Below are 27,981 nucleotides of genomic sequence, written 5' to 3' on the forward strand. Positions count from 1 at the left end.
AAGTCAAAGCCATAAAAAAAAACAAAGTCATAAAGAAGAAACTTGTCAAAGTTTTTAGATGGGTGTGTGTAAAAGAAATTATTAATAAAAAGATTGATAGTTGTTCAACAGTTCAGATGTCCTCTCGAAACCATCACAGTGTGAGTGCTAACGGTCTTGATACAGAAAACCGTAGTTCCCAGCTAACAGTTGAAATGTTTAATAAACACCTTTTTATGCCAGTTTTTTCGTTATTTTTGTTGCATATTTTATAAGGCATTGTTTTGATTTCAACACATTGAATTGAGGTGAATAATAATCTAGCATAATAACATTCAAGGACAACCATGAATGTTGCTCTAGTTTCACTTAAACCGTTAGTCGTGTCAATATCAAATTCTTAACAGACACGTGTAGTTGACGACAGCTATAGTGTTTTGTCACTTGTCATGTCATGTGTCTCTAGTTTTTATGCAGACTGTCACTTAAAGAGAAAAACTAAGTTTTTTTTCGGTTTCGTTTGATGCTTTTTTTTTTGTTTCGTATGTTGGATATTTTGCACGACGCTTTTTCCCGTCCAACGTTTTTTACTACCATAACTTTTGATATATGTTCACGACATCTTGTCGTATTTTAACTTTATGGTCGAATGTGTTTTGATGAAAGACGAAGGGTTGACCTACAAGTATTTTACAAACGTGCAGCATAAATTTATTAGCCATGCGAACCCCTCAAATAAGAAATAACAAAAAAAAAAGACAGAAACATCCACTCGGCATAAATTTGGTCATTTTCGACCTTAAAATAAGGTTCAATTTTATTTCAATAATTCGTTCGTGCGTAGGAATCCTTAGAAAGGGTGGGGGTCATAGAAAACCAACTATGTTTGGCAGGCAACCCTTTTCCTTGTCACACAGACACCTGGGATCGAAACCAGGCCACTTAACTCAACGACGTTAGACCACACGACCACCAAACCCCCATAAAAGATAATTCATATCTTTATATATATTTTTCGGAGCTATTTCACTTTTTTTCTTAACAAAGATGTGGAGGGCTAAATCGAAAGTCTAAATTGTTAAAAGGGAGAGAAGAAAAACACCATAATCAATAATCACTTTTCAGAATATAAGAGATTTAGAGCTGATTAGGATTACCTCCTCACTATCAAATGAGAAGTGGTATCAAATGTTAAGACACCCACCATTACTCTTTGTTTAATAATACATACCTCTAAGCCGGTGTACTAGTATGCTACTTTCGTCTTCAGTAAATGAAGGGGAATAAAGCAAGTATATTTTGGTCTGATTCCAGAAAATACCAACTGGGAGCGGATTAAGTTACACTATACTTCGTGCTCCTTTGGCTGACCGACAGATGAAAATTATTGGTGAAATTAATACAAGAGAATAATTGCAACAACACAATAATACGTCTGTCACACATTGATATATGAACACTGTAGACAAAACAAGAGACGTAGAACCGGAACTGATTCCTGGAACAAAAATAATTCGAAACTAAAAGACCGTCTGACCAGATCTGCGTTTTGAAAAATTGCCAATTTTTCTTTCTACGGATCCTTTTAAAGATTCCTTCATGGATTTGCATTTCTTTAAATAAAATAAATTAAAGCTTTTAGTTCAGTCTCTCATTTCTTTTATCTTTTTTTACAAGAACTCTTTATCAATATCATCACCATTTTTATCATTAGATTAGAAGATAAATAGATATCCTACCTGTAGAAGAACCTTTGAAAATATACGATCATTTTGTTATGACACACACGCGCAAACAATAATCAAATCCCTACCAAACGGGTGCAAAAGACATGATATGGGGTTTAACGTCTTACTTTTCTTTACCAATGGGGACGGACATGTCCTTTGCAGTGCTTTCTCTCCGTCGAATTCCAACTGCCAAGGCTGCTTTTACGTGAACCCTAATCAAACAGTGACTCCCAAACTGAGAGAGAGCCCACTCGACACACTCAAGGTCATTTCGGGAGTAAACCACGAGGTTGGCCAGCGACCCTACTCCTTGTCACGTACAAGCGGGGAATCGAAACTACGGCACTTGATTCAATGTCAGACCTTATGATACAACGCGCACGCTTTAACCATTCGGCTAGTCCCCCCCCCCTCCATTGTAAAAATATAATCAGTAACCTTTTCATCTCTAACTGACATAATAACACACAATCTGTGATCAGACAATCAGGACTTGTCGAACAGACGGGTAAAATGAAAACAAAAATAAAAAATTTCAAACGTATAAGGGGAACCCCGCCCTATATTGCCCGCTCGCGCGCTTCGACTGTAAACGAGAATTTTGACATACCCCCCCCCCCACACACACACCAACCAAATAAGCTGGTACGCCTATGTGTGATGTTACTAGACAATATAAGTTAACAAATATGAAATGTCAGAGATGAGCTAATATATCATTCTTAAACTTGAGTGACATTTTTGTCAATTACATATCTTGTTTTTTTCTCCATTTTTTTTAAATTCTATTTATTTTTTTTAAAGATCGTATAGTGTATATGTATAGGATAGCTTGTTTATCTTACATTGTAACTAAACACCAAGTACATGTATATAAACTGTAAAGTGAATGTGTAACTTAAGTTTGGTAACTCAACTGTGACGTAAATGTATCATGTATTATATGTTGCACTGTTGACATATCAGAATTAAATAAGATTATCGCCCTTTGTAAAGATAGACTCCGGCAATATATTGCTTTTGTAGAATTATTTTTTCATCTGTCAACGACAATACGTTGACTGTGTCTATATTCAATTAAACAGTCTATAATATGGTAGAATTAAAACGCTATGCGTTGTGTGTTCCTAAACCGCCAATCTACAGTGACAATCACGATCATATATTTTTCAATTTTGAACTTCAAGGGACACAGAGTACACAACGCTTTCTATGGGTGAATGTGAGACATTAAGACCGGATTAAGCTCAATATCAGTGTTAACGACGGTAAGATTTGGCCACAATAAAGAGGACCAGCTTTCACCTTCCAACGCCTTTTCATTGACACTGCCTAAAATACAGGCAGCAAATAAATACGAACATGAATATATTTCTATACTCGTGAATGTTGTATTGTTGTGGAATGACTCCCACCATTGTACTGTATATTCTATAGGTTGAATACACCTAGTAATGTCCGATTGTCATTCATATTCTGTGTCTATTGACTGCCTTCAAATTTATGATTAGACGAAGCACATAAATTATCACTAATCGCAACTCGACTGATGACCCAAACTCATTGAAATGACGTTAAAGGTCTCAATCTGTCATCAAAAAATGATGTACAGCCGTGCCAGCCAATGTCTTGACACAAGCCCTGATTTTAACACCTTGATTTTGCTCTGAAGTCTGAACGACGAAAATCAATTAAGCGCAAATCGTTATGGCCCATTTTATGTGCCTAATTCCGGTACTAAAATTAGAATAATCAAACTTTTCATGGATCTAAGGTAATAGAAAATTGATCAAAGAAGTTCCTTAAGAGGAATATTATAGTTTGAAAATAAAATCAGCATAAAAAGCAGCGTTGTGGGATAATAACACGTAACTCATAAAAACTTTACCGTTATAATTTAATCTTAAACGATTTTTGACGGATAGTCATGACTGATTTGCATGCGTTTGATGTTTGAACTGGGTTTTTTTTTTTTTTTTTTTTTAATTTTTTAATTTTTTAATGCAGTTAAGTAGACAATATATTTTACGTGAATCTCCTGAATTCAACTAAAATAATCACAGTGCACAACAATACTACTGAGTAAATACAACTGCTAGTTGAATGGATGAAACAGAACATAATGTAGATTTAAATCTTGGTTTAAATTATATTCGAGTTTTCTATGTAATAGCAGTATTACATAAGTTAAATGTTATTATGCAAATAGATAGCAGTAAAAATAACACCCAGTATAGTAATTTGTTAATATGACTTCCTCTAATGCAATTTATTTCATATAATTCATGTAATCAAAACGATTTAAACGAGTAATTTTCATCCGTTCCAGGTTAATATATATTTTAAATCGAGAAACGCATAAAACTGTCTGTATTATGTTATAAAGACTTAGTTAAACGTCTGCTTCCATAATACTGATATCGCAGACAAGGTTTGTGTGAAGCCGAAATTGGTTCCTGTATATTAGAGTATGATTTTGCAATCTTTCCATTTGTGGCCTTACACCTATGATTGGCTTAGTGGGAGTTAAAAGGCAAAATACTTTTTCTTTTTATTATTCGAGAGCCGCGATTGGGAGAATAAAGAGTTATTACGTAAGACCCATTAGCCACCTAAGGGAAAAGGAAAACATTCTGTGGCTACAATTATTCTCTGATTAGAAGAGCAATTACTGCCAGAGCGATAAATCGTTCGCATTCCCACTCTCGTATTGTCTAAATGTGCAAACTATAATCAACTTCGCCTCGTTACAAGCCTCGTAGACTTTCTGACACAAAATCACGTCATAATCTCACTCGAACGAGACCTGAAGTAAGAAAAATGGCGGATGATTGAAAAGCATCTGGTTTGATGAGGTGTTAATTAGCCCATCAGTGTTTGTAACAAAATATTTTAATGTTTTTGACAAACCGTGATAGGGTGTTTTATTATTCGACACCCTTTTGTTCTATTTATTTCTTTCGTTTCGTCTTACATATCCGCTATAAAATATTTTTCAACTGGATATCGTCTGTTTAAAACACCTATTCAGTAGCCTACATATTTGTGACGCTGAATAAAACAATAAAATAGTTTGTCGTATGTTAATGGTATTGTCACTTACATTTATTTTTGCGCAAGCACTGAAGCAAAAAAGAACACATTTTTATAACACCTTAATTCAACTTAAGATCTTTTGAATTACTATTGTGAAACTGACATAACTGACATGCATGTTCCTCTCGAGAAAAGAGACTAGTATTTAAATTATAAAAAAGTTTTAAAAATACAGAAAAGAAGACACGTTCGTGTTTTCCTCTGAATGTTGTATAGAAAGACAATTTTAAATTGGACAAACTAGTTTTAAAATATTATGAGAGAGGGGGGGGGGTAGTACAATCATTTCGGGAATAGCATGGTATATATTATTTCAATAAATCGGATGTGCGAAGCGGTCTGTAGCAGTGGGATGAAACCAGAGAATGAGAAAACGAAGGATTGAACTCACTATTTTGCATAGATGACTGACCTAGTGATCACACCCACAATCTCAACGTCGCATCAATTGTTTATAAAGCTCAAGGTAAAATTTATGCAATTCAAAATATGGCATATCCCCCTGTAGGGGTCACGGTGCCTAGGTGGGTAAGACGCTGGCGGTCGGGTGTTCGATCCCTGCACTGGCCGAGAGGTTCCTCCAGATTTACCATGGATAAGAGTTATTATTTTTGAGATTTAGATATGGTAACTTTTATTTCTATGGTTTACGTATACTATGCGATGTGTGTGGAGAGAGAGAGAGAGAGAGAGAGAGAGAGAGAGATATTAAAATACAGATCTATATTTCGTTGTTTTTTTTATACTTCCGACGGCCGCGAGAGGGGGTGGGGGGTGGCGTCAGTGGGCATACAAGCAGCTTTTGACACTATGACGTCAGACATTCGATTAACTAATCAGCGTTGATGATTCTAGTAGGATACCCACAGTTCCGTGCATCGCACGCCAAGAACTCGCTGCAACAGACCGTTTCATTGACTAATCCCTCACATCAACCATAACACGGATTATAAAACAACTCTTCGAGATCCAAGTGTAATAAAGGCAAGTAAAACGAAACTTTGAACTATAAAAAGCGAAACGAAAGAGAGAGAGAGAGAGAGAGAGAGAGAGAGAGAGAGAGAGAGATGAAAAACCTTATGATTCGCCCCACCCCACCCCCGGTGCAATATGGAGAATTATCCCCGGGCAGAGACATTTTCGTCTACTCTTTTTCGAATTCCAACTACCAACGGATCTTTTACATGTACCTTAATTGCTAGCGCGACCTTATTTTTTTTTTTACCCTTCGAAAGACTAAGCACACTTTCCATGTCAGCTTTGCAGACGCCATCTCTGAAGCTTGAAAATCGCGGTCTCGAAAGTTTGAGGTTCCTTCAAAAAGGGGTTACATGTGTATATTGTTTATAAAGTTATCAGTATCTATAGATACACAACTCCAATTAACACATATGATATTATCTACACAGCATCCAGTAACAAACATACGACACCCAATAACACATAAGATATAGCTACACGGCACCCAATAACACATAAGATAGTAGACAACCACACAGGAACAGACAACGTTTTCATCATTATACTTACACAATTCAAAAATATGATGAAAATATGCATGTTGTTGAAATCGATTTGAACACAAAGCCAATGAATAAAAAGTGTTTATTGATAAATAATGTCATAAAACAGCCCATATCTAACACATAAATATTAATATTCACATGTGTAACAAACAATAGTGTCGGCTTCAGGTTTTCGTTTCGCCAGTGAAATGAATGATTATATTGATATCTATCCGAGTGTATCTTTTTTTTTGTTTAAAAAAAAAATGATTCATAATGCGAATTAAATTAAATAAAAATGCTGTTAGTTGCACAGATGTGTCATATTTCATTAACCAATTATTTAAAACTAATTTGCTGTTTTGATCTCGATGCAAGAATTGTCCCATTAAGTTAATATTAAAATTTCATATTGGAACAGCCGCATAGGAATAAGTTTTACGTTTTCAATGCACGTATTTCGGTAATCGTTATGTGCACTGTGTGTTGCTAGATGGCACAACGGGCGTATTGCGTAAATTATTTTGCTTGCAGTTTTAATTGAAACGATACACTGATTTAATATCTATCCATTAATGAATGTGTAACATGGTTGGATTTATGCTGATTTAGGACGAAAAGTGATGTCCTTGATGTATTTTATATATTTACAACTTTACACATACTGACGCCATTTCTTCTATTTATTTTTCTTCTATTTTCACGCAATAACAAACAATTAAAGCTTCGTTTCAGGTCTACACATTATTTGTTGTATTATTTAAGCAACATGTGCTTGTCTGTTAACAAATGCATTGATTTCTGATGGGTAACATTGTCTGCCTGTGGGCGGTTACTTTACCGTGGAGCGACCGGTATCTCATTCACTGGCCCGCTGCGTGATTGACAGACTGACATTGCTCAGCGGTGTGTTCAAAGAGCTCATATGTCCCGCCCACCGACGGCCGGCTCACTGAACTTAGTGTTATAACTCCGACACACATATAGATCGCCCCAAAACGAGAAGTTGTCTCTCAAGTAACCGATGTCATGTGATTATTTACAGTTAAACACCTATACACAGGTTTTATTAAAAGCAGCAATCTCTTGGATTTACCTTTGGAAATTAATACGAGCCGATCACTAACACAAACTACAGACCACGTTACGGCGGAGAAATCCCCTTTGAACCCGTCTCGAGTGGCAATACAAGTCGACGATACAATCATTTCACAGCAGTGTTCACATGAAGCACTTGCTGAAACTAGTGAAAAAGTGAAAGGGATAACAGTGTACAGTGGTGAAACCCCTAATTGACTCACATGTGGGTCTCAGGGGCTGGTGCGATGGCCCGGCTCGTGGGCCTGACCCTCCTGCTATGGGGGACGGGCTCTTACGGACTATCGATGGACGGTCAACACCCGCCAAGGTGTGAACCTATTACTATACCTATGTGTAAAGATATGAAATATAACACAACACGAATGCCAAATCTTGTGGGACATGTGAATCAAAAAGATGCTGCCATACAGGTTCACGAGTTCCTACCTTTAGTTCAGATCGGGTGTTCACGCTTGTTAAAGTTTTTTCTGTGTTCTCTGTATGCACCGATGTGTACCGAACTTGTGGATGAGACAATCATTATACCAGCGTGTAAATCAATGTGTTTGGAAGTTAAGTCAAAGTGTGAACCCATACTACAGAGGTTTGACTTTCCGTGGCCTAACATTTTATCATGCGACAAGTTACCGGAAAAAAGTGACCCCAAGGATAAACTGTGCATGGAGGCACCGAATGTTACAGAAGAACCGGATTATAACGCAGGGACAAACTCTAATAAATGGGAGATTAACAAAGACTGGTGGAAATTTAACAATGAACTCAGTGATAGAGCCCCGACAACACCTTCTAGACCCAAAAAACACAAGAAGAAAAATGCGAAGAAATGTCCGGAGAGATTTGTCCACGTGGATACGATCCAGGGTAACAATTCCTGTGCTCCGAGGTGTGATATTGACGTTTATTTCCGAAAAGTTGATAAAAATTTCGCAGAAACGTGGATGATAGTTTGGGCTTCGCTGTGTTGTTTATCGACAACAATCACCGTTTTGACGTTTGTCATAGACACAACAAGATTCAAATATCCAGAGAGACCCATCATTTTTCTATCAATGTGCTATGCCATATACTCGGTTGCCTATATTATACGTGCAGTGACCGGTCCTCAAGTTATATCTTGTGATAAGGACAGTGAAGATAATAAGTTCCTGATACAAGAAGGCTTGGAGAGTACTTGGTGTATTATCGTTTTTCTCATTCTTTATTTCTTCGGAATGGCTAGTTCCATTTGGTGGGTTATTTTAACAGTGACGTGGTTTTTGGCAGCCGCCCGTAAATGGGGACAAGAAGCTATAGACGCCCTGAGTAGTTATTTTCACCTGGCGGCATGGGCTATTCCAGCTATCAAAACAATTATTATTCTAACGATGCGTCGAGTGGACGGCGATGAGCTGACAGGCCTGTGTTATGTGGGCAATCAGGACATTGGAGCATTAACTGGTTTTGTGTTAAGTCCTTTAATTGTATATTTATTTATCGGCTCCGTGTTTTTGTTATCGGGTTTCGCCGCTTTACTTCGTATTAGAAACGATTTGAAACAGGATGGTACCAACATCCGAAAACTTGAAAAACTTATGGCCAAAATTGGCATTTTTTCTGTGCTATATACAGTGCCTGCAACTTGTGTGATAGGGTGTTATTTTTATGAACGTATTAACCACGAAAAGTGGCGACATCAGGCCATGACTCGGCCATGTATTAATCAAGACGATTGTCACCTCGAGTATTCAGTACCTACCGTGGAGGTTTACATGCTAAAGATCTTTATGTCTCTTGTAGTGGGTATTACCAGTGGAATGTGGATATGGAGTTCTAAGACTGTCAGCTCCTGGAAACAATTCTTCTCTAATCGATTCTCGAGACGAAAATCTAATTATTCATCAGGCTATCAACAGGCGCCGGTCATCATGATGAAATCACAGCACGGACAAAAATATTTACAAAAAGTTGCAGGCTCCCGTGTGTGACAGTCGCTTTACTGAGAAAAGTGTCGTGTTTGTTTAACGCCCTAGTCCTTCTTAGCCCGATATTGAGTCGAGACTTAGCCGTTTACAAACCTAATGAAAACGGATACTCTGAATGGTAATAAATTCGGGTCAATAAGCGAGTTAGTTAAGTAGAGAGATTGGAAAGATTGATGTGGACTCGAGTGATGGTGATATGTATCAAATGATAGGACGAGCTTATTAGATGTAACAAGTATAAATTATACCACCTTACCCTATCTTTGGCATATTATCGTGCAGTGGCAACCATTCACCAAATTAGTGACAACAGTGCACACGATTCTCCCTAAGATATCGTATATTTTCTACCTGTGTAGGGTTATATCAATGTTAAATAAACCCAATAGAGCTTCAACAATATGATTGAAAAGTATTGAGGCGGAAGGTAAAGGGAGAGACTTTCTATATTGTGGTGTCTATCTCTCTAACTCTATAAGTCACAAATATTCAGGGATAATATTGAAAAACTTATCACCAGACTCGTGTTAAACAACTTTTCAAAAGGGGCAAATTGGGGGGAAATTTGAGTCTTGTTAATTTGACTTGGACTTGATACGCCCAATTGCCAGAGGAGATTTCTATTCTTTTTTTTTATATATTCTTTCATTTAAAAGGGTGCATTTTTGTTAAAGAGCCATTTGTTACTAAGAATGTATTCTCTGTTTATTTGAGAGTATTTGAGACAGCTACAGACATTGAACATGTGCTAGATATCGACTGAGATGTAGCTGGCAGTCGGAAGGTTTTTACTCGAGGTGTGAACTTTACTGTGTATCTCTGGGGAGCACATCACCGTTTGTTATAGAGAAATACCGCCCTTTTCTCTCTTGTTAAAATATTTCTTTATATATATGATATATATATATATATAATCTTGTTATATGCATCAGTCATATTGTATTTAATTACACCAGAAAATAACATTTTCTCACAAAACTATATTTGTTTTTATTTTTTCAAATATCTCTCCCTCTATATATATGAGCCCTATTTTTACCCGTTCTGCCTAAAATAGAAGAATCTTAAATGAGATCCATGTTTTGGTTTTATAAGACAATAGAGACCACTTTCGTTAAGCTTTCTAAAAAGATAATATATTGGGTCAAATAGGTTACAGTTATGTTCTTCTTACGACTTAATAAATAGATTTATTTGTTAGCATATAGAATAAACAATGGGTTGTACCAGTTTCGTCATTCATCTCTTAAATCAAACCAAAGGCCCTTAGAGACATGAAAAAGTTGCTATTGGCGCCCAAGCAGTCATTTCTTAGTTCATCGTTGCAGTTTGTTCATAAACACGCGATATGCTTCAGTTAACATGCAAATATTCAGCAGACGGTTTTCTTTGGAAAGAAACGGCATGGTACTTGGGAGGGCGATGTTAATTATTTAAAAAACACATCCAAGAGGAATTTATAATAAGCTTCATATTGCGTGTACAGATGAAATCATGTGACGCATCTTCTGTCGTTTTCCAATAGTCGAACTTAGAGTTTTAATGATAGTAGTTCGTGATCACAACATTGTAGTACCAAGATGTAGGTCCTAAACCATCACTTAAGTTGTGTATGAGGTACGGTATGCTTACACATTCTAGAACGCCTGATACCACCTCCCGACTTTTGGAAATTTTGTTTTCATATCTTTCTACTGAATACAAAGGTGTTAATAAGTAGCAAAATAGTAGGTCCATACGTCATGTACCATATATTTTAAATGAAAACATTGGTAAATATCATCTTTTTATATTTAAATGTCATCTAGCTGTTTTAATTAATATCGGAGATTTTACAAAGACGTGTTAAAATTCGTTATTGACAAAAAGCGGCTTCGAACAAAAGTGCACGACCATTGTTAGTTATTTCATAGGCTTAATAAACATCTGAGTAGTGTATTTGTAATTAAAAATTTACACGAACAACTTGAACGTTTTACATAGTGCAATTTCATAAACATTTTCCCTGGCGTTAAGTGTACTTACTGACTGATTGACCATAACGTGTTTATGAATATTAATAAGTCATGTTATATATTATGCTAACTAGTTATCTAAATGTAATATGCATTCTACATCATAATTTAATACCAACACATGAAAAATATTATTTTAAACATCTATTTTTTTAGGTAGTTCGTGGCTTCGAATTATTCTAGAGAATTTTGCCTGTAACCTTTGACACAATTCGTTAAAAAGGTCTTTGTTTGTAACCTTTGACACTATTGTCCCTTATTAGCAATTTATTAAAAGGGTCTTTGCTTGTAACCATTGACACAGTTGTTCCATAAAAACAATTCGTTAAAAACTGTCTTTTACTTGTAACCTTTGACGCAAGTGTTCCTTAGACACAATTCGTTATATATCTATTTTTTTAGGTAGTTCGCGGCTTCGAATTTTTCTAGAGAATTTTGCTTGTAACCTTTGACACAATTCGTTAAAAAGATATTTGCTTGTAACCCTTGACACAGTTGTTCCTTAAAAACAATTCGTTAAAAAGGTCTTTACTTGTAACCTTTGACGCTAGTGTACCTTTAAACACGATTCGTCAAAAAGGTCTATGGTTTAACGCTACATCAATTTCCGCTTAATTAAGTAAATAAATTTAAATATTATTGTCAACTGATCTACAGAAGAGTAAACATGACTTGATATTAAAAACATTCCAGAATAAGTTACATTTAAAGTTTAGATTGGTTTTTTTATTGATTTGACACGTATTTTAGACAAAAATTAATCTCTTCTCTGCCCATCCTTCATGATGATTTTTTTATATTCGGGCGTGCAAATTACAAAACTACGGTCTTGACTTTAAAATAGTATATAATTTTCACTTTTTATATTTATATGAACAATCTGGGTTATTGTATCTTTAACAAATAACTTACGATTTTTGATTTTTACATTTTTGTCGATTATATCCCAGAGGCACTGGGTCAATACAGATGTAAACAGATCTGTGAAATAAATATACTGATCGGTTCAGTTACATATTTGCACGTTGGCTGTAAAACTTCAACAACATATATCTAAACGGTTCATTTTATCAAATACAAAGCTTACTTTTTCTGATAATTTAAGAGAGATAAACTTGTAGTGTAGTGTTGTATGACGAATCTTACGTTAAACGCTAACGCTAGATCAATAGTAAGTATTAAGGTGTAGCGTGCAAGAAATAGGCTATAATCTAGAACGCCTGATTGAATAACGTCTCTCATTTTGGGACAGTTTGGGCTACTAAACCGTTAACCGTTAGGAGTATTAGAATTTATAAATAGTATATAAGCATAGCGTTTGGGGTATAAGTGCACATAACTCATCTTTGTTTATTAAAATCAAATTCCCAGTATTTGAAATTTTTATTAATAGAAATAATCCATCTTTATGTTTAATTAATTTAATACCCACAGGCAGCCCAGCCCACAAGCAAACTTAAATACTTTCCGATAAAAAAATAAAAACACATCACACACAAGTGACTGACAAGAGAACGGAATTTAACACGTTACTATATCATATTGTCGTTTTAACTGTAAAGTGAGAATTTATTCAACGTGTAGTAATATTATACTGAGTTATAACAGAAAATGGATACATATCATTAACATTTGACGATTTTTTTTATTCTTTTGTGAACAACGATCCACAATTTATACTCCCTTTGTATTAAGCCGACCTTTTGTGTAGTTTAATTAAGGTCTATATAATGTGTACACACATCACTGTATCCTTTGATATATTATTTGAATAAATGCTGTAATTTCAACATCAAACAGCCAATTTCAAGATATTAATAAATCATATAATATTGAACTAGGAAATGAGCAATTGTGATGCAGGATTAATTGATAAGCTTTGTGGCTTTCGTCACGTATTGTCATAATTAGTCCTAAAACATGGCTGTTTAAACTTTAAGGATATCAATTTCACCCTTTCCGTCCAATGTTATTAGAACGACCACATCAAAAGTTATTGATGTGAAATTTCACGTCACAGAAACCAAACCGCTTATATAACCGTTACACGATAATTGACTATGTCGATTAAGTTTAATATTTCATAACGATGTAATTACTTCATAATATGTACAATAATCGAACAGGAGTTAACAAAATATTCGTTTTTATCTTTTATATTCATTTTAAACTGAAATACGTGTACGTGTGTTTTCGAATTCATTTGGTGTGTACGAGGTAAGTTTACTTCTGGTGTGAGATTTCAATGGCGCTACATTACACTAAACAGAATAAGCTTCCTGGTATCCAATTTTTATTGAAAAGGCCTATTATAACTAAACGACCGTGTACATCTGTTTGCAATTTTACGTCATAGATAAAACGACTGTTGAGATATAACCGACCTTAATAAAAGAGGTACCAGACCCTTTATAGCTCATCCAGTGTACTGGGGGGAATTTTGCCTATGTTTACTCGTCATTAAATTCCAACCGCCAAGGGTTCTTTTACGTGCACATGAACCTCTGTTTTTCGTTTCACCCGAACGACTAGATCAGTCCCAAATAACTATTTTGGTCCAGCACAGAGAAGGAAACCGTCTTATTTTTCTAAACGAATGACGACATGCATACGTCGTGTAGTGTGATTCGAGGGAAATTTGGTCTACTTGTCATTCAATCCATCTGTCAAGGGTTTCTTTACGTGCATGTGGACCACGGATTTTCGTTTCTTGCGAACGACTAGACAAATCCAGAAGAACACTGAGATGGAACCCAGAACCCACCGAACCACCATGAACGGCATACTTAGATTATTCAATTAATCTTAGGACAATATAATAAAATCATGTTATTCATTTAAATAGGGAAATGAACTGCCCCCCCCCCCCTAATTCGACTCCGCCTATAACAAGCCCATGGCTGGTTTCCAGTTGTGGTCATGAAAGATTGATTCTGGTCACAAAATGAACTGTCTATACGAGAACAGAAGAGAGACGAGAGCGCGGGGCCATTAGACCCCGTTAGATGCAAAAAGCAAAACGACAAAACTCGTCAAAACTTTTAACAGAAACAATAATAATATAGAACCAAACTTTTAATAGAAACAATAATATAGAACCAAACTTTTAATAGAAACAATAATATAGAACCAAACTTTTAATAGAAACAATAATATAGAACCAAACTTTTAATAGAAACAATAATATAGAACCAAACTTTTAAACAGAGATAATAATAGAGAACCAAACTTTTAACAGAAACAATAATATAGAACCAAACTTTTAACAGAAACGATAATAATATAGAACCAAACTTTTAAACAGAGATAATAATAGAGAACCAAACTTTTAACAGAAACAATAATATAGAACCAAACTTTTAACAGAAACGATAATAATATAGAACCAAACTTTTAAACAGAGACAATAATAGAGAACCACACTTTTAACAGAAACAATAATATAGAACCAAACTTTTAACAGAAATTATAATATAGAACCAAACTTCTAACAGAAACGATAATATAGAACCAAACTTTTAACAGAATATAGAACCAAACTTTTAACAGAAACAATAATATAGAACCAAAGTAAAGCCAGGTTAGTGTTTTATATATGCTGTGATCTATATAGTATATATAGGTTCATAAAGTATGTAGACTAGAGAGAAATATATAATATATACAGAGCAGTATATTTCCACATAAATTGAGTGTTGCTGTCATCAAGTACAGATCGAAAGAGGAATGTGTTCCGGTTTTGCATTTACTAGTCGTTTAGAGTTCTCCATCATTGTCGTAAATCACAGCTTTATAGCTATATACTGCCTCTGTTGGTTAACTTATTAACCATACGTGCACTAGCTATCGACAATGGTAAAGCAGTTCAGCATAAAGACCAATGCACACTGTACGATTTTCGTCTGATTTATTTTGCATTTGACTTCGTCGCTTTATAGTTTATTCCACTCTATGTGTACCTCCTCACTAACAAATGTTGGTCGAGAAAATTCCTCTGGTATATTTCCGTGATATCCCTGGTGTGTGTGTGTCTCTACTGTGCGTTTAAAGTTGAACCCTTCTATTTACAATTATGAAAACTGATGTCAAATGATATCAACCCCATTGTCATTTCAATCATCGCTTCCTGACTGGGTTTTCCTATAATTTCCACTATTATCCTTGGCTATGCTTGGCTATATTGTCGTATTGGCAGTGTGGTTAAACCCTGTATTTTATTGGCCCCAGACCGTAATTACTGTAGGAAATGAAAGTACTGCAGGGGATTCTTATCAAACTGTGGTGTTTAGTCTATCTCATCCAGAAATATGACAATTAAAGCCCCCATCTTAACCAAAGGTAGCGAATGTGGTAAATTGTTCTACTCAACGAAAATTTGGGAAGAAGTGAGAGCCGAGAATTAACATTAAAGTCAATAGAAAAAGCGTTGGTGACCTGTGGCAATATATGAGCATGCTATTAACACTAGAATCTAATTCCTATAGTAATTAAATAAAAGTCACACATAACTGATATTTTCCAATGGAATGTAATCCAGGGGTTCGGAAAGAGTAAGGTACGCGGATTCGGTTGCGTTTGGCAGGAACAAAAACTACCAAAATAGTTGACTGTCATTAAAATTTCATGCGAACTTCTCAAATAAGACCCAGTTGGTTAACCACATACATGAAGCAGTTCTTGTGTGGCAAACTGTTTTGATATTTATCTACACACGTCGTACTTGCAACTATTTTGTCGGGTTTTTTTTTTCATGTCAGTCGGGCACATCTAAAAGCGCATTCATCGAGACTCAGCTCAAAGGAAAATATTAATACTCTTTTTTGTTACATATATTATTGTGTCGACTGTATAAATACGTAACATGTTAAAATAATTCTATCGATATAAACAGTTAGAATAGGGTTAATGACACCCAGGTATAGTTTCTAGTCTATGTCTCTATATATAGACTACAGGTAGATATAAAAGTATAAAGGGGATTAACAGAGCCATTTAGAGGTGTTAACGGTAACACATCGTGAATAACGGGGCTACGACGCATACTGTATTTAGATGAATGTCAATTTGATTGCAAATCAAGAACTTCCATCTCATCAGCGAAAAGCCTATTAATGTTTCAACCGACAACTTCAATCGGTTTAGCGTGATAGGAGAACGTGTACTGCATGCCTTTAATCACTATCAGAGAGAAAATGAGACACGAAAATCTAAGAACATCTAAGTATGGGTTGTATAATTTCATCATGAACCCAACCTTGTTCTTAGCTGATATATCTGAATTCGAAAAATATTTTGTATTTTCAATGTGAAATTATTTTATACTGAAAATCTCAGATTTCAAATTCTTTTGATAATATCTCTACCTTATTTGACCCCATCTTTTGGGGATTTTTTTTATTTTAGCAAATAGTATTTGCATTCTTCTTCTGTTGTACAGGAGAGTGAGAGAGCAAGAGAGAGAGAGAGAGAGAGAGAGGGAGAGAGAGAGAGGGAGGGCAAGGAAGACAACCTATCCCATGTCGGGTACAAGCCTGTGATTGAAACCACGCCACTTTTTGACGCAGTGACAGTGACCTGTAGAACATTTACAAGTTCCATGTAACATGGATATACGAAAATATCTTTGCACTTTGAATTTCATGTTTTTGGTTTTGAGTTGTGTTGTTGTGAATAAATGGAGGAAAATGAAAATCAATATGAGGAACCAATTCCTAGTCTCACTTCTGATAATATCTACTTGTTTACCAGAAAAATAGAATTACCGTTCTTACGGTGCATGCAGTTATGACGTCATAAACATCAAAGAGAATCCCTAATCAGTTGTATGAAAGTCAATACTAAATGCACCGTTATGCTGTATAAAGTAGAAGTTTTGTTTTTTTGTGTGATGTGAGACTCTGGTAATGTCATGTTTTTGGAACATCTTGCATATTTTCGTTCTCAGACTAATTTTTTGGTTGAATTAAACACATGTTGCGATCAAGGCTTCGATTCATCTCGTATCTTCTTTCATCAGTTCTACATAATTCATAATATCATTAATGATATCCATAGCGAAATGAAAAGGCTAGCAAGCTTCATAAACCATCTCTCTGTTTATCAATCTTTATTAAAATCTATCGGGCGTTGAAAGATCTTAATTTATGATAAATTCACCGGCTAAGTTACAAAACAGCGTTTTTTTGTGGCAATGAATTAAAAGACAACAAACACTCAAGTCGCAACATTTTTAGCTCATCTCTTATCAAAAAGTCTTTAGACGCAATCTATGTCGCTCACTAGAGCGTATTTCAATCTTATTAACATATCGTTTTCCTTATACATCGTGTGCCGCGGGGCGTTTATTGCAGTATAGCTAGGAAACAGGCTATGTTGACTATAAAAATGACAAAACGAACGTGATTAGATATCTATAACGTTACGGGTCATTGCAAAAACATTGAAGTATGATTAAATTTGCATATCGAGATGTGTTTGGTTTTTGTTCTGATGGCAATAACACTGTCTACGTATATCCTCATCAAACTGAATAATGATGTTAAAAGAGTGAACACGTTATGTAAATTACAACCACTTTCCTCTTTGTGCTGATAGAAATGACCCGATCAGAGCAAATGTTAATTTATACGGTAATTATTTCAGGTCATTATATATGTTCTTTGAAGACCAGGCGTTACTAGACTAGAACGTGCAATGTATGAGAGAAAAACAGAACACGCAGCTGTTTGTAGACTAATTTCTACAGTTAACAGCTATATACGCACTTTCCCTCTTTCCGGATTGATGAAAATTTAACATTTTTTTTCACTTTTAATTTTCAGATCAAAAATGAGATATGCACAAAGTTAAACAGATGCGATCTGTTCCCAAGATTTCATTTGTAAAGACAGAAATACAACAATTTTCATTCAATATTCAATGGACTGAAGTCTTTTATTTTTTTTATTTTGGGAATGGACGTAATTTGAAACGTTTCAGTTTGATCAAAACTGTTTCATGTTGCATATTCTTTCTTTGTGCCGAGATCGGTTACCCTCCATCCCGGTAGAGCTTTTGTCGGAAAATTTGTATGGTTGTCGGAAACGTTTTCACCTTAGAGCAAAATATTTACATGTCATAATTTACTGAAAATCTATAAATTTTAGCCAGCGGAAAGATTTAACCAATTTGTACTAAGAGTAAAACAAATTCCATTCGAGCCACCATTGTGTCTTTTTTACCACACCTAGTTGGCAAATCAAAATACCCAACAGAAGAATAGTTCGGCGATCTATTCCTCCAATGGTCCAGGATCTTTACACCCAAACAAGGTGGAATCCAGGAATTTTTGCAGGAGGGGTTTTGTCAGGTTCCTGTTAAAGAAATTTGACAGTTTACAATGCATGATGCCATTATTGTCTCCAAATTACGTTGGCACACATACACACATTGTGATTCAATTTAATTGATGCAAAGCATTAATTGTGATATCACACATGTCTATATCATTATCGCGCGCTTTGAATGCCCATCCCATCCCGCCATCTGATGATAAAGGGTAAAACACACGACCGTTACACTTTTCTCAGAAAAAGTGTTTTTTACAATTGTTTGCGTGTATGTAGCTGAGCTGAGCAGGGGGGGGGGGGGTAGCGCCCCCCTGTCAAAAAGAATTTTTTAGTTCCCCGCTATATTATACTATGCTATAAACCCAAAAAAACAGCAAAACCTGCTGTAAGTTTTAGACGTTTCGTCAAGGTCAAAGTCAAAAGGTCAAGAGACGGTTGAACCGCCACAAAAATCATAACCTTAACACTAACCCAAGCGAATCTGCGAACTAGTGAGCATTCGCCCTTCAGTCTTGTTATCTTTCAATCTGTTACTTTTTAAGCAAGACTGCATCATCTGTTATAATTATTTATTGGTGTATTAAGGACTGTATAACAGTTCATATAAGGACACAAGCTAAAGATTCCTAACTAAAACAACCAACTACTCATTGCACTTATAATATAAGTTTATTAAAGTCATTGACTGGTTATAATATACAATTTTCTGACACGGTTTCCCCTTGTCACTGCTGCAGGACGGCGGATCTTATAAGGAAAGCTTTCTAGTCGTTCGGATGGGACGAAAAACCGAAGTCCAGTGTACATATTAGCGTGCACGTAAAAAATCCCCTGGCAGTTGGAATTCGATATAAGAGTAGGCCTTAGCGCCACTGTCCTGGCAAAATTCCCCCTATAGCACTCTGTATGGCGTATGCCCGTCTTCATAAGCCCAATCGGAGCAGAAAAGTAGGACGTTTAACCCCATTTTATTTCATTTTCATTGCATATAGTTATAAACAGATAACCATCTGGTGCAGTCTTTTATTACATAAAAACATGCACCATTATTTAAATAATTGATTTCAAATATCACGAAAAGTTAAAAATAGACTGTTACCTCCTGTTTAAACAACAAAGACAAACCCCCGATACAGAAGAAAGTATAGATGAAGCTAACTGTGTAGTTTGCCACAAGCTTTATAGTGATCATTAACGATAAATCTGAATGTGGCATCCATCAGATGTCACCATCACACACAACAATGAGTAACGGCAACTGCCGTCTAATCAATTATTCATATAAAGGTGTACGTAAATGAATAGATCCATTAGAATATAATTCAAAATCGGCTTTTTGCTTTTTTAATATAAGATAAAATCGAAAAACGCGGTTGGTGTCGGTAATGTATGCTCGACCCTCACAGACAATGAAACATCAAAGCTGTAGATAAAGCCGAGCAAACTGATGATAATGTTATACATGTTTCTCATTTGCATGCAAATTTGATTTTGTTTTAAGGCTAAAACTGGCGGTATATATATCGTTTGAAATAAATATTTGCCCATCCCAATCCCATAACCGTAAATTGTAAACGAACAGTTGTGCTATTATAACTGTAAATATAACAAACGTACAATAACGAATTGTTAGATATGTGAACTCCTCAAATGAGAAGATATTTATGGTGAACAAGTCTGGAACCAACATACCTTTTCTTTTGAAATAATGAACTGAGTATTTATAATAATTCAATTCACACTGTAACATTAACAAAATCAAAAATCACACTGAGAGTGGTTATAATATAGGCTATGTTCCTCAATCCCTTTCAAGTTTTGAATAAAATGTTATTTGAAAATATATATATATAAAATAATAGCAATCTTAGGATATAGATGGTTATAAGTTGATAAAGTTGAGTAAGAAAAATTAGTATTCTATAGCTTATAGATCTCTGGTAACTGATCAAACTGGGTACTGAGTAGGACAATCAACAAGGGGATCAATGGAAAGTGAAAGGCAGAAAATAAATATGGTTAAAATTGTGCTTCGATATCAACCCACTTGGTGTATGAGAACGCAAAATGAAATGAAATTGGGTTATAACGTCTTACTGTTCTGCTCCGACTAGGATAATAAAGACGGGCATACACCATACAGTGTGCTATGAGTGAAATGTTGCCCGGACAGAGGCGCTACGGCCTACTCTTATATCGAATTCCAACTAACCATGTGCACGACCATGTGTACACGAGACCTCTTATTTTCGTCCCATCTGAACGACTATACGCTGTCCCTTGCTAGGCTCTCCGTCTACATCACTGACACCGGGGGGTACCACGCAGCCCTACACAGGGATCGAACACGTGACCACCAAGTTAGCGAACCAACGGCTTACACACTAAACGCATACATACAGTCATATGCTCGTGTAAAAAGTAAGATTTTGATACGAATATACTTGTAGAATCTCATAAAGCAACGACACTTTAGTCCACGACAGATGATACGATGCTTCTCGCGAGGCTATCGCCATGTTGTATTACCACCAAAGGCCACATTCTATTTGGACACACACCACCATTAATTAAAATTTCCTTCTGTTAAGTTTAAAATCTTGTTCTCCCTTGCCCTTCACCTCTTTTTGGTGAACAAAATGGCTTGGTGAATATTCGTCATTTTGGAATGTATGGTGCGTAGTAACGTATCTACTCCTATGCTACTTCCTGTTTATGTCTCTCAAGATTTCCCTGGTGAACACCATACGTCCTTTTGAGTAAGGCGTAGCCAGGTTGTTCCAGCCCCACGAAATTTTTGGAGAATGCTTTGATCCGATCAAGAGAGGAGAACTAACATTAATGTTAATGGTAACATTCATGGTGACATGGGGCCATTCCATTCTAATTATGTCAATTAGAAGGAAATATTGAGCCGAACTCATTTGTTTCGTGTACAATCAAGCCGAACTCATTTTTTTCGAGCAAAATCAATTTAAACTCATCTAAAATCAGTATGCGGTATGCGTAAATGTGTGTATCATTATACTTGAAAAAGATAACATTGCTATATCATTCTTCGATCATCGTATAGTGCTAATTACATTACTGGTAACTATATTAACACCTTTAAAATCTTTCAAATGAAATATTTATGTAAAGGTGTATGAAATACTACTTATATATTGAATATGTATTACATATAACTGTCTATATGACGTATGGATATTGAAAGAGCTAACATGTAAACACATTTACTATCAGCTGTATAAGGTTTCTAAGCGATCACTTGATTTTTTCCACATGGCTTTTCTGAAATATTAGTTAATTTTATTAGCAATCCTGGCTTACTCCAGTCGCGGATCAATATACAAGTGCGGCCGACGTCGCTTACAAAAATATGCATAAAATCTATTAGAGCTTACATATATAGATTGTGAAAAGATATTGGATAACAAAATGAATGAGGAACACCGGGGGGTCCATTTAGAAAGGTAAGGTAATCTAGTCGCTTACAACAATGAAAAACCTCATAAACGTTCAATAATGACATAAACTTGGCCTCGGTTAAAATACCTTCCGCCTATTAGACACGGTAATTTGTTCTTCATAAACACACACAATAAATATTATATTTTATACGAACAGGACTTATGTGTTTAATGTTCACTAGGCACAAACTAGTTCATTTCGGGACTAACATATGTTAATTTATTTTAATATTGGCTTGTACTTACGGGTCTTTAGCAGTGGGAGGAAACCGAGGTTGCATAGGCGGCCCTACGCATTTCACGTTCAAGTTTTCAATAGAAACCACGCCAACGACAGGCCTTATAATCTAAAGCACACGCGTTAGATCATTCGACCACCCACCCCTTAAAACACTGATATAAAACTCCAGAATATACACAATAAAAAGCAGTCATAACAAAAATCATACTGGTTTAAAAATTATTATAATCGATCAGTCCTAACATGAGTTATATCCATCAACAGTTCACATTACATGTACTTTCTCTGTATTGTCTTAGAATCATCAGTCAATAAATGAACGGTACTTCATTTCTATACATGAACATCGAGCTTAAGATAGCATCAAACATAGATCTATTGCACTTTCAGCCCTTGTATATAATTTAACTATATTTAGGAAAAATTTTGTGCTATAACAATCCATCATATATAATGCAGGAATGCATACTCTGTCTTAACACGACACCTCTTTCCATTTATTCAAATCTTAATATCCCGTGTGAGTTTATATAAATAATGAAATACGCCAAACTCAACGCTCGGAATTAACAACTGTAAACATAAAACGTAACTTTTAGAAAATCTTTTTTGCTGAAAGAATTATGGTCGATATCTACGGCATTTGGGCTACCCAACATTTGAAATAAATAGGCCACATCAAATAACATCGCATGCGACCTTCTGTTGCTTGGTGAATTTCAAACTTCCGGGCGTTTCCAAAATTCCCAGCATGATATCTAAAGGAAGGGGTTAAAGGACATTTAAGATCTATCAGAGAATTTCATTACATCTTCTTTTAAATGAAACCGAATCTACAATATGTCTTGAAATAAGTAATTTTTAAATCTTATTTTCAAAGCGAAGACAACTTTTATACAAATCAGAAACGTTTCTTTCCTCCTGTTCTTGAATTCTTTAGACGAAAGGGTTCCTTTGTTTGAGTCAAACTTTCAGATCATCACAAGTTCTCTAAAGTTTAAACGTGTGAACAATTTAGAGAGGGTTTAACCCACCAGTACTAGTTAGTGGTTGGGAGTAGCCCCAGATCTGCATACTCATGGGTTGTAGTTCTTTTAACAAACTGATTATTGCACATACAAAACTTTTACTTGTGAGAAGTACTGGTTTTGATATCAAGACTTCGCCCATGATATAATGTTTTGATGTTAAATTGACGTCGGTTGTATTACCTAATATTTTAGTCCAGCAACTATTCAAAATTTTATCAAATTCTGATGAATATGAAAATCGTCCAAGTATTGTGTAGCCGAGACGTTAAACCACAATTCATTCATTCATTTATTCATTCATCCATTCTCTTTGTCTATAAACATAAACAAGTCCAGATTTAGAATGAAATATACACAGAATATTTTTTTTTTTAAAAAAAAGCAAACATACAAGCCCGTCTTGCTTTCTATAATTTCTGTATAAGTTTAAATATACGTAATTTCTAGACTAAGTAATAAAGAAAATAAACATTATCTTTGGCAGAGCGTCTCACACAATGATTTGATTACAATATATGTAGAAAAACATAAAAAATATTACAGATTCCCGCTGTATTCCATCTTGAAAACCTCCAAGAATGATAACACAATTATGAGCCTAGATTAATATTTCAAGTCTTAAAAAATTCCCAGCCATAAAAATTAGAAGTCGGCGATACGGTTAGAGTATGAACACTGTGCTATCACAAAATTTGTCAATAAAGCTGATAACAACTTTTATATTTGATTGGTTGATCTATGAAGTATATCTTGAAAGTCTTAGGAGTTTGAGATTAGAGAAACCACCCCCAGGGTATACGTGTGTGTATATTATATTTACATTATAAATATGTATGTTATTAGGCTATATAATATACCTACTATAGTATACTTATAAAACCTATTGACGTAAAGAAACACGAATAACGAGTTTACTGACAGAAGAGACTTAAAAAAAAAGAACTCATAAAAATTATTAAACCAAAAAATCTGTAAACATATTAAAAAACACGTATCCGTTTTGCTATGATATTGAATTTGAATAATAACGGGATGACGAAAATTTTCACACGGCCTGCAAAAGTAACTTCATATTAGCTCAGGAAGGCGTTGCTGTAAATGGCCCATTACGAAACTACGTCTGTCTTTTCATAACACCTCCATGGACGTTAATTCTGTTCCCTAAGTCATTACAAACAGAAGATGCCTATCTGCATGAACACGTGTTAAGAAACAAGTTAACCAAATATCAATTTGACACAGTTTGCAAAACTGTTTTACAATTTGTAAAAGATAACATCAAAAGCCTTTCGTAGATTAAATTTGAGAGAAATATGTCTTAAATTAGGTAAATTTTCAAGTGGAAAACTATAATTTTATTATAAGATGCAGTGAACCAAAGACAATTCATCTGTTCAACAGACCAAGTAAAATGTTGCCTTTTTCCGGTTTTATATTTATTTTGCGTTTATTCACGTAGTGTTGTAACGCGTGGCGGATAGAACGCATGTGACTATTGCCTAGTCGTTCGGATGGGACAATAACTAACCTAAGTTTGTGGTGCACGCGGAAGAACCATTGATGATTGGAATTGATGAAGATATGGCGAAAACTCAAAACTTCCCCCATAGCTTTGCACACGTGACCGTAAAAAAACGAGTCTCTAAATAACCTAAGTTTAGGAGTCAAGTAAATGTTCTTTCTTTTTTCTCTGCGATGTCTACTGATGGGAGCCGCGGTGGCTCAGTGAGTAATGCATTGGCTCGCTAAAAGGTTCGATCACGTTTTTGGCCGAGAAAGTTCCTTGCGATTTCCCGGTGTGGTTTCTCCTTGCCAGAGGTGGAGGACGGAGAGCGTGGCAAGAAACAACGCCTAGTCTTTCGGATGGGACAAAAACCGAGATCCTGTGAGCGTAAAAGAAGCCTTGCCAGTTGGAATTTGGGGTAAGAGCAGACCGTAGCGCCGGGCAAACTTTCACTCATAGCACACTGCATGACGCATGACATTCTCCATTAGACCAGATGGAACAGAAAAGTAAGACATTAAACCCCATTTCATTTCATTTCTCTACTCATGTTTAGAATGAAGAAGATGTAAACAATGTGACCATAAAAAGATGTATACACATTCGGTCATGAAGACAAGTTTGAAAAAAGTTAAGTATTACAATACTTGAAGAAAAGACATTGAGATGTATTAACATCCATTGAAGATGTCTGTCAAGGGTTCATTTTCTATAATATACACCAAGTGTTATAAATATACAAAAACTGCGAGGCTCTCAACTTAAAAGAAACTGTATATTGAAGAAAATAAGAACGAATTAGCCATCTCTTCAAATTAAATAGTAACTCTTTTACTTGATATATAAGTAGCTCTTGAAGAAACAGCTTCAACCAAACATCAAAGAGTGAGTGAACTTGGTCTATACGTTCGTTTATGGCTCATATAAATGAGATTTGTTGGTCTCTAACTAATACCCCGTTCCTATGTTCTCATAAGTTCTGTATAAATACACGTAGTATTGATCTTGGGGTAAATCAAGGAACTGACTTGACTAGGGTCTGATTTATAGAGTTGGTATTGCCGAGGGGTATATACACTAGGAAATTTATATTGCCCCTTTGTTGACATGCCTTATTTGATTTGCTTTTTGGCGATGACATAAATCATGTGATAGTAATAAGCGATTGTAAAGTGATTGTCACTGATAATCCACACACGACTAGATCACTGTGTATCAATATTATTATGCTTCACTAATTCAATTAAGAAAATACCAAAATTGTATCCGTTTAACGTCCACTCAACACAAGTTGGTCATTTCGAGACCAACATATAATGGATATTTATTTCATTACTGCTCTGGTCGTGGTCGTGGTGTAGATAGGGCACCGGGCGAAATTATCCTTCGAATCCGGCGTGGGTAGATATAAGCTCTCAGAAAATTTCAAGCCAGATTCCGACCCACCAAAGGGTTGGCGCCTATGGGCTGGAAAGGGGGAGTGTGTCTAGTACATCCCGTACATCCCGTGTGCAAGTTGGAATCTAAAGGACAGCAGACCCCCCCCCCACCCACACACACACACACACAGTGCTCTTAACCTTAGAAATTGCCCACATGTTTGTTCACAGAAGGTCAAAGTTATATTAAGCAGGGGGTCTCTGGAGATACCTTTTCTTTGGGCAGAATTGGACAAAAATAGTATGGGGAATTAAGCAAGGTTTCACGGGCAAAAGTGCTATTTGGGTTAGTGTTCATCGATAAATTTCGGCAAAAATGTAATAGGTCGCCAAGTGTTCTTCGATAAACTTGGGCAAAAATGTAACAGACTGCCAAATCCTTCGTTCAAATGAAAAACGCTTCAAATGTTTTTCAACGAAGAATGAGAGAACAGAATGAAAACTTTTTAAAATATTTAAAATGTACTGATTAACCTAGAAAATAACTACGAGGCTAAGTGCTTCGACATTTTACTTATAAAACGGATGTAAATTGAAAAGGAAATTGAAATTAAATCAGAAAATTTGAAACAAAAATAAAATAAGTTGATGTAGACTAATGATTAATTGCATTCTTATTAAAATAAATTATTTTCCTGAAATATTCTTGTAGGTACAAATGAAAAAAATTTTAATGGAAAATGTCACCCAGCATGTTAAATGTATAAAGTCATTTGCAGGTGCTAAGGTCTCTCTATATATACATGGTAATGATTTTAATTTTAATCATTTTCATGCATAGTTTTATTATATAACCGTGGATTTTTTTTTTTGGTTAAAGATGCATTATGTAAGATTTAGATAAAGAGCTGCCAGTCCTCCTATATAGTTAAAAAAAATAGATAATGAAAAGGGAATATGTTGAACATTTCAGTCAAATTACTTCATTCTGACCCGAGTTCTCGTCGTTAGAAGGACGATATAGTCTCGATTGTCATTGCTACCGTTGTTAAGATAATAAACCATGTCTCGATTATCCATTTTTAAATCATTAACTGTCAATCGTGAAATGAAATGAAATGGGGTTTAACATTCTACTGTTCTGCTAACTCTTAATTGTATTTAGATCTGTTGAAATCTCGGGCATCCGATGGTATCGAGAGTTGATTATGGTATTGGCAAGTTAATTAATGTCTAATTAATAATTTATATAACATATAAGGCATATAGGAATACTAGCGATAGGCAGATTTAGCCCTTGAGTATTGCCTCTTTAAAGAACCCACAGCTATTAAATTGTCGTGTGAAATGGCAAAGTTATAGTTAATGTAGAAAAGTTAATGTAGAAAATGAAGTTGGGTTTAGCGCAATAATGAAGACTTACTTAGGATGTCATCTGCATGTATTCTGGGTGAAATTTCTCCTGAACAGCGATGCTACTGCCTACAATATTTCGATTTCAATCTGCGAGGGAACCTTTAACGCGCAGAGGACCTCTAGAACGACCTAGACTCATTTACTTGCCAGATCCTCCGTTATGTAGAGTTTACTAGCGAACACTAGGCTGGAAAATCTCGAGGTATTTGCTCAGCCATCATAAGG

At 35.4% G+C, this 27,981-nt stretch overlaps 1 protein-coding gene across 1 annotated transcript; it reads left to right on the forward strand.

Moving 5' to 3' along the window:
• The first annotated feature begins 7,286 nt into the window (after window positions 1–7,286).
• LOC126810530 (frizzled-9) lies at window positions 7,287–10,350 on the forward strand. The gene has a single exon (XM_050535643.2). The coding sequence runs from the start codon at window positions 7,612–7,614 to the stop codon at window positions 9,373–9,375; it is 1,764 nt and encodes a 587-aa protein (XP_050391600.1). The 5' UTR covers window positions 7,287–7,611; the 3' UTR covers window positions 9,376–10,350.
• Window positions 10,351–27,981: the final 17,631 nt, after the last annotated feature.

This window comes from Patella vulgata, chromosome 2 (assembly GCF_932274485.2).
Source record: "Patella vulgata chromosome 2, xgPatVulg1.2, whole genome shotgun sequence".
NCBI classification, from domain to species: Eukaryota; Metazoa; Mollusca; class Gastropoda; family Patellidae; genus Patella; species Patella vulgata.

Excerpts from the sequence above, each read along its gene's own strand:
- LOC126810530 (XM_050535643.2), top strand. The coding sequence starts at position 7,612 with ATGTGGGTCTCAGGGGCTGGTGCGATGGCCCGGCTCGTGGGCCTGACC.